General features: G+C 36.5%; 1 protein-coding gene across 2 annotated transcripts in view; it reads left to right on the top strand.

Annotated features, from left to right (window-relative positions):
- LOC114458511 (glutamate receptor ionotropic, kainate 5-like) overlaps positions 1-4,216 on the top strand; it is a 13,906-nt gene extending 9,690 nt beyond the window's left edge. For both annotated transcript variants that reach the window (XM_028440910.1, XM_028440909.1), the window contains exons 19-21: positions 100-228; positions 306-427; positions 3,461-4,216. In XM_028440910.1, coding sequence (XP_028296711.1) covers positions 100-228; positions 306-427; positions 3,461-4,159 — 950 coding nt within the window. In that variant the 3' untranslated portion in view covers positions 4,160-4,216. The remainder of the gene's footprint in view (positions 1-99; positions 229-305; positions 428-3,460) is intronic.
- Positions 4,217-9,497: the final 5,281 nt, after the last annotated feature.

Genomic DNA, 9,497 nt, shown 5'->3' with positions numbered 1-9,497 from the left:
TGTGTTGTTGTTTTAGAGCTTGTGTTACATTAAAAGGTGTTTAAAAAGGGAAGCATTAGCTGATGTTGTCATCTGATGAATGTTGACCTCTGACCTCAGGTTCTCCGTTCAGGGACCAGATCTCTCTGGGAATCCTTCAGCTGCAGGAGAGCAACCGTCTGGAGATCCTGAAGAGACGCTGGTGGGAGGGGGGACAGTGTTCACGGGAAGAAGACCATCGAGCCAAGGGTGAGTCACACGCTGTGGGTTCCAACCTGTGGGTGGGGACCTGTTTGGACTCCATGTGACTCCTGGTTGTGTCTCAGGTCTGGGGATGGAGAACATTGGGGGGATCTTTGTGGTGCTCATCGTTGGTTTGATCATCGCCGTCTTCGTAGCCGTCATGGAGTTTGTTTGGTCGACACGACGAACATCAGAGACGGGAGAGGTTAGAATATATTTTTACACACTCATCAAACTTCTATTACATCTATATTTATATTACATCTATTTATATTACATCTATATTTATATTACATCTATTTATATATTACATCTATTTATATTACATCTATATTTATATTACATCTATTTATATATTACATCTATTTATATTACATCTATATTTATATTACATCTATTTATGTATTACATCTATTTATATTACATTTATTTATATATTACATCTATTTATATTACATCTATTTATATTACATCTATTTATATATTACATCTATTTATATTACATCTATTTATATATTACATCTATTTATATGTTACATCTATTTATATTACATCTATATTTATATTACATCTATTTATATATTACATCTATTTATATTACATCTATTTATATATTACATCTATTTATATTACATCTATTTATATTACATCTATTTATATATTACATCTATTTATATTACATCTATAATTATATTACATCTATATTTATATTACATCTATTTATATATTACATCTATTTATATTACATCTATATTTATATTACATCTATTTATATTACATCTATAATTATATTACATCTATATTTATATTACATCTATTTATATTACATCTATTTATATTACATCTATTTATATATTACATCTATTTATATTACATCTATATTTATATTACATGTATTTATATTACATCTATTTATATATTACATCTATTTATATTACATCTATATTTATATTACATCTATTTATATTACATCTATTTATATATTACATCTATTTATATTACATCTGTAATTATATTACATCTATATTTATATTACATCTATATTTATATTACATCTATTTATATTACATCTATATTTATATTACATCTATATTTATATTACATCTATTTATATATTACATCTATTTATATTACATCTATTTATATATTACATCTATTTATATTACATCTATATTTATATTACATCTATTTATATATTACATCTATTTATATTACATCTATTTATATTACATCTACATTTATATTACATCTACATTTATATTACATCTATATTTATATTACATCTATTTATATTACATCTATTTATTTTACATCTATTTATATATTACATCTATTTATATTACATCTATTTATATTACATCTACATTTATATTACATCTACATTTATATTACATCTATTTATATTACATCTATTTATATTACATCTATTTATTTTACATCTATTTATATATTACATCTATTTATATTACATCTATATTTATATTACATCTATTTATATATTACATCTATTTATATTACATCTATTTATATTACATCTATATTTATATTACATTTATTTATATTACATCTATATTTATATTACATTTATTTATATTACATCTATTTATTTTACATCTATTTATATATTACATCTATTTATATTACATCTATATTTATATTACATCTATTTATATATTACATCTATTTATATTACATCTATTTATATTACATCTATATTTATATTACATCTATTTATATATTACATCTATATTTATATTACATCTATTTATATATTACATCTATTTATATTACATCTATATATATTACATCTATTTATATTACATCTATTTATATATTACATCTATATTTATATTACATCTATATCTATTTTACATCTATTTATTTTACATCTATATATATTACATCTATATTTATATTACATCTATTTAGATATTACATCTATTTATATTACATCTATTTATTTTACATCTATTTATATATTACATCTATATTTATATTACATCTATTTATATATTACATCTATATTTATATTACATCTATTTATATATTACATCTATATTTATATTACATCTATATATATTACATCTATATTTATATTACATCTATTTAGATATTACATCTATTTATATTACATCTATATATATTACATCTATATTTATATTACATCTATATATATTACATCTATATATATTACATCTATTTATTTTACATCTATTTATTTTACATCTATTACATTTATATATTACGTCTACATATATTGCAAATATTAATTACATATATATATTATATATATATTACATATATTACATTAAACAGATATAATCGCCTATTCATAGTCGGGTCATGGGGGCAGCATCCTCAGCAGGGAGGCCCAGACTTCTTTAGCTCCACCCACTTCTTAGTTTCTCAGCGGGTCTGGGTTTTCCTCAGGTTCTCCTTCTAGAGTGACGTGGCCACGCCTCACTAGGGGGGTATCCTAATCAGGTGACTCCCCTGAACCCTCAAAGACCTGCTGGGGGTGTAGAGCTGGTCCACAGTTCCACGACCAGGAGGAAAACCACAATGTTCCTCCTGGATCCGAGGTTGGACTATCCGGTGGACCCTCCTCTCCAGTACTCCTGAATAGACCTTACCAGGGAGGCTGAGGAGTGTGGTCCCTCTATAGTTGGAACACACCGGCCGATCCCCCTGCTCAAAAAGGGGTACCATCACCCCGGTCTGCCAGTCCAGGGGCACTGGCCCCGATGTTCACACGATGTTGCAGAGTCGTGTCAACCATGACAGCCCCACAACATCCAGGGCCTTGAGGAACTCATCCACACCGGGGGCCCTGCCACTGGGGAGGTTTTTATCTGCCTCAGCCCCAGAGTTAGGAGAGTCCACTCCTGGGTCTCAGTCCCTGCTGACTTACCAGGCATTTCGCTGGGATTGAGGAGGTCTTAAAGTATTCCTTCACCGATCCACAACGTCTCAAGTCGAGGTCAGCAGTGTTGATGGTGCACCACCTCCCCCTCCTGAGACGCTGGATGGTGGTCCAGAACCTCTTCGAAGCTGTCATGAGTTATTCTCCATGGCCTCACCAAACTCCTCCCATGCCCGGGTTTTTTCCCCAGTGACCACTCCCCATTAAGGACTGCCCCCCGATCCACGGAAGGGTATACAGCTATAACATCTATATGTTACATCTATAATATCAATAACATAACGTGTGTGTGTGTGTGTGTGTGTGTGTCCTCAGGTGTCCGTCTGTCAGGAGATGCTCACAGAGTTTTGTAACGTTGTCTCCTGTAAGAAAACATCTCGTTTTCGCCGTCGTCGCCTCCTGAGCAGCAATGGGGGAAGAGTTCTACGAGCCCCGCCCCGTCTGTCAGGGCCCCGCCCCCTCCGGCTGGTCCCCGCGCTGCGTCTGGCTAACGGTAAGCTGTACGGGGGCGGAGCCTCCATGCTGGGCCCCGGCCCTCAGCGCCTCCTGGAGGACGCTATCGGGTTCAGCGCAAAAACGCCGGCAGCCTCTGCTCTAGTAGCTCCACCCACTGCTACGTTAGCTCCGCCTTTTGTAGCCACACCCACTGCTCAGCTGGCTCCCTTTACAGCACTGGTAGCTCCACCTACTGCTATGGTAGCTCCTCCCACTTTGCCACGCTCCTTCCTCCAAAGCTGTAGCCACATCCGGATCTGTCAGGAGTGTCGGCGGATTCAAAGTCTTCGGCTGGACTCTCAAGCACCGCCCTCGTCTCTCATCCCATCATCGGGGCCACCACTGAGTCGCCCCGCCCACCTGCAGCGAGGCTCAATGTCACTGCCCCGTCTCCGGGCTCCACCCCCTCCCTTCCACACGGACAGAGCGGACAGTGACGGAGGTGCGGCAAGTCCGAGCCGCCTCAGAAACAAACCTCCACCACGACCGTTACCGCCCTTTAAAACGCCCACGAACTGAGCAGGGTGAAGTACACAGACCAAACTGTGGGGGGGGCAAATAAAGAGTGTGAACAGAGACACTCCTGAGTGTGTAGTTTGTAACACACACACACACACTACATTTACATTCACAGAACATATTTTGTGTGTGTGTGTGTGTGTGTAAAGACTAACATGTTATTGTGTGTTCATATATTTTAAACACTTATGAATAAAATAACTTCAATAAAGGCAATATTTTTTTTTTATTTTTAAAGCAGAACGTCATCATCTGTCTTAAAGAAAACATTCATTTGTTCATATTTATGTCAAAGAAAATAAAAGCTGAACTTTTCTCACTAAAATGTTAATATTTTTCTCCAAAATAAAATATGATTATTTTTACATTAGTAGCAATGCTTGTTATTATTAAATCTCTCTGTATTTCCTAGTTTATAGTTTCCTCTAAAACCTAATAAGAGTAAATTACTAAAGTAAAAAATGACTAAAGCAGAGGAAATGTTGCTGATCATAGATTTATTCAGAGAGAATGTGAGTATGAACGATGTGACAAATGTGAGCTGTGCATGGGAACACACGAGAGTCACAGACTACAGACAGACTACAGACAGACTACAGACAGACTACAGACAGACTACAGACAGACTACAGACAGACTACTGACAGACTACAGACAGACTACAGACAGACTACAGACAGCAGCAGCGAGAGGACGAGCAGAGGAGATGGTGGTGAGTTCACTTCCTGTTTGTGCAGAGGAAGCTGTTTCAGGCTTGGTGGCTGCTGATTGGCTCGTTGTTTCTGGAGGGACACCAGTGGTGGTGGTTCCTGCTGATGTTGGACTGACATCTGTCTGTGGAAACAGACCAGCTGTGGCTGTGTGTGGGAAGTCCTGCTGGGGGTGGTTTTCCTGACAGATACACTTGTAGTGTAGGTCTGTGAGGGCGGAGTCACGCTGGCGGCTGTTGGGACTCGGGATGTTGTTTGTTGTGTCTGTAAATAATCCAACGACCACTGGTTGGCTCGTCTGTTGGGGGAGTGTCAGTTGTCAGTGTTGTTGTCGTTAGCAGGCGTAGCATTCATAGAACCAGTTCATTTTTAATCAACAAAAACCAAAAGTCAGAAGAAAACACAAGGAAAACAGTGATCAGAGGTGTGTTCCATAAAGGAGGTTTAACTAACTCTGAGTCTATCCATAAACTCTAGGTCAACATACCCTCCATGGTAAACTCTGTGTATCTGATTCATTAAAGCTGGTATGAAGTGGATCAATAAACCCTGAGTATGTAAACCTTGGGTTACTGACGTGCACGTGCGATAAAAAGCCATCATCAATGGATCAGAGAATACTCAAACTGCCATGACAACCAAACGGAAGATAGTGATTTATTCACCCTGATGGTGAAATAAGTCAGTGTTTGATGAATATGATCCTGTTCTAAAGGTGTGTTCAGTCTTCAGTGACTATAGTGATTAAATCACCTGTAATTAATAACACTTTATGATCACATCATCACTTTATCTCTTCAGTGACGTGACGAGTGGAGAATAATAATAATAAAATGTGTCTGAGGAGACGTGTCAGCATCATAGGATGTCTGTATAGAGAGTCCTCCTGTTACACTGGATATAAACACAGTGACTGATGCTTCATATCTAATCATTTATATTGATTTTAATGTAATATTATCACCAGATTCATCTCTACGTCCTAAAAAATGTCATAAAAAAACACTGAAGTGGGACGTGAACCCACGACCCATCACTTCCAAGACCAGCGTCACAATTCACTGTGACATCATAACTTCATAGATGTATGATCTACAGATTTAACTGTATAATAATATAAAACAATAATCGAGCCTTAAAAGTGTATTAATTTAAATGATCATCTCCTCCTTTATATTATCTACAGGTTTGTATTCAGTGAACTTTACTACAGACGTCAGTAGATGTTTTAATGTAGATCAACCTCTCAGTGTGTTTCACTAAATGATCTACATCTACAATGTTAGAAAGAAAACTACAGTTATCACAAAAAATAACATAAATCAACACAACATTAGTAATGATGTGAACACGTCTGTGGTGTGTGATGTCACTAATGTGTTTCAGAGAAAAGTGTTAAGGTTTATTAAAGATCTGTTATAGAGCATTTTCAATGATTTTTAAAGACCTACAGAATATTTTGTATTATGACAATCTGAAATCTGACACCAGATTCTGAAAGAATAAAGTCTCTAATTTCATCTGTAATCAGCTGTTCAATAGAGCAAGTTTCACACAAATCACCAGTTTCAGCAAAAAGCTCAGAAATCAGACTTTTTCTAAAAAAAAAATCTGTCAGTGACTTTGAAGCATTTGTTTTTTTTTTTGCTTTATTGAAAAACTATAACATCTGAACATTGGTTTCCTTCTAAAAACAACACTGAGACAAAGCTTTTGATGGTAAAATGATTATTATTTTACTATCTGGCTCATAGTAGAATGTTTTATTTACTGTATTTTGCATAGACATCATAATACGTAGACACCGCATTGACTGTGGAGGGACACGTCAACAGCGCCGCCATCTTGGACAGGTGGTGGTAGCGGTGCATAGACATTATGACAGAAAGAGGAATTTCTCATTCTCTAAGTAGAATTATTCGTTGAATTTTGAATTGATTTCTAAACTGTTTAATTTTTTGTAGTTATGATACAAGGTGTTTGGATATATTTAAAATGATGGTTTTACCACTCCTCACTTAATCTCTACACCCCCTGTTTAGTAAAACATACTTTAGAGAGAATGTTTGCAGAACCAATCGATCAATATTTATTAAACCTGTTCTACTTATTATCTTTGTCCTTTATTACTGGTTCTAATAGAACATGTGTTACACCATGCATAAGAAAAGCAGTTAGACACATAGACATATAACCTACTACTGGCATATTGAAGCTGCTCAGCAGAGATATGATCTAATCCATAAGCCTTGTTATTTCAGATGCACTTATTAGTGTAATTTCAGTTGCTTCAGTATGACATATATTAAATCTATCACTTTTGACACAGTTGAGTGAATTAAAATAATGCACACTCAGCTATTTTGTCTGGACCACATAGATGTTGGATGATAGAAGACATTTGTAGTTATTCATTGCTTTAATCTCTCTCTAGAATTCATTATTATTGCAGCTTCTTCCCCAGACACTCATTATGTTTAACATAACGTAAAGTACTTAAACCTAGCATTGGTAAACGTATTGTTTGAAACACTTCGCTCTGTCTAGGTTTTCCAGCTGTTATCCAGTCGACACCGTTGGTCAGCGCTCGATGGCTGTCCGTCAGTCACCACTGGGTTGGAGCTTCACGTAAACTCTCACACACATTTGGTTGAACATCAAGAGTCTTTTTTACACCGTGGACGTCACTAATGCTCTATTCTACTTAGAAGCACAGAGATATGGTTAAAAGTTAGGGTCACATTTTCACAACGTTAACGTTCTTGTGGAGAACACAGTGTTGAGATGTGTTTGAACAGGACCTTCTTTGAGGACTCAATGTGAAGTTCATCTTCAGGAGCTCACAGAGCAGCGTGGTGACCCAGTTTTATTAACTTAATTGTAGTAACAATAACTTAGCATTAATCAAGCAATAGCAAAAACCTAGCAATAGCTCTAGCCTAGCAATAGCATTAACTAAGCATTAGCATCAGCCTAACATTAACATTAACATTCACCTAGCACTGGATTAGCATTTTACTAGCATTAGCATTAGCTTAGCCAATGAACCCTGAAATAATACAGAAGATATGATAAGAAATTGTTGAAATGGGATCTGAAACAATCTAAATACAGTTTTTAAAAAGCTAAAGAAAGGTTAAAAGATGAAGGTATAGTAGCTGAAAGTGAACAGAGAGCTGGTAAATGAATGGGAAAAATAAAACGTTGAATAGCTTAAAAAGTTGAAAAGCCAATATAAAATATAAATGCAGGAAATGATCTTCATGTTTTGACACCAAACTTGTTCAAATCAGTTAAAAATGTGGGAGTAGTTGGAGAGACAGTAGCATATTAATAACTACAATAAATAATCACTAATAATAAACAGGAAAAGAAAAAGAGGAATAAAAAGGTTAAAGAAACCTGAGTCTGTTACTGATGTTTGTTCATCAGCATCTGTTTAAACCTCATTAAACGTCTCTTTGTTCACATGAAACAGGTGCGTCTCACTGTGAACAATAGGCAACCTGTGGTTTGTTGACCTGTTGTGGGTCAGATTGTGTAGCTTCTCCTTCACAGTGTGTTCATTGTTCCTCCACACGGGAGATGCTCCCCAGAATCACTATAACCCCCCAGAGTCACTATAACCCCTCAGAGTCACTATAGCCCCTCAGAGTCACTATAACCCCTCAGAGTCACTATAACCCCCCAGAGTCACTATAACCCCTCAGAATCACTATAACCCCTCAGAGTCACTATAGCCCCTCAGAGTCACTATAACCCCTCAGAGTCACTATAACCCCCCAGAGTCACTATAACCCCCCAGAATCACTATAACCCCTCAGAGTCACTATAACCCCTCAGAATCACTATAACCCCTCAGAGTCACTATAACCCCCCAGAGTCACTATAACCCCTCAGAGTCACTATAACCCCTCAGAATCACTATAACCCCTCAGAGTCACTATAACCCCTCAGAATCACTATAACCCCTCAGAGTCACTATAGCCCCTCAGAATCACTATAACCCCTCAGAGTCACTATAACCCCCCAGAGTCACTATAACCCCCCAGAATCACTATAACCCCTCAGAGTCACTATAACCCCTCAGAGTCACTATAACCCCTCAGAGTCACTATAACCCCTCAGAGTCACTATAACCCCTCAGAGTCAATATAACCCCTCAGAGTCACTATAACCCCCCAGAGTCACTATAACCCCCCAGAATCACTATAACCCCTCAGAGTCACTATAACCCCTCAGAGTCACTATAACCCCTCAGAGTCACTATAACCCCTCAGAGTCACTATAACCCCTCAGAGTCACTATAACCCCTCAGAGTCAATATAACCCCTCAGAATCACTATAACCCCTCAGAGTCAATATAACCCCTCAGAATCACTATAACCCCTCAGAGTCACTATAGCCCCTCAGAATCACTATAACCCCTCAGAGTCACTATAGCCCCTCAGAGTCAATATAACCCCTCAGAGTCAATATAACCCCTCAGAATCACTATAACCCCTCAGAGTCACTATAACCCCTCCGATATTTTACTAGTCATAGTCAATATCTATCTATTTTCTACATCTGTAGATCTATCTATGTCTCTCCCTCTAAATATTATTTCTCTATCTATACAGTATATG

This window comes from Gouania willdenowi, unplaced genomic scaffold (genome assembly GCF_900634775.1).
Source record: "Gouania willdenowi unplaced genomic scaffold, fGouWil2.1 scaffold_120_arrow_ctg1, whole genome shotgun sequence".
Taxonomy (NCBI): domain Eukaryota; kingdom Metazoa; phylum Chordata; class Actinopteri; order Blenniiformes; family Gobiesocidae; genus Gouania; species Gouania willdenowi.
This window is presented reverse-complemented; position numbering and strand designations above follow the sequence as displayed.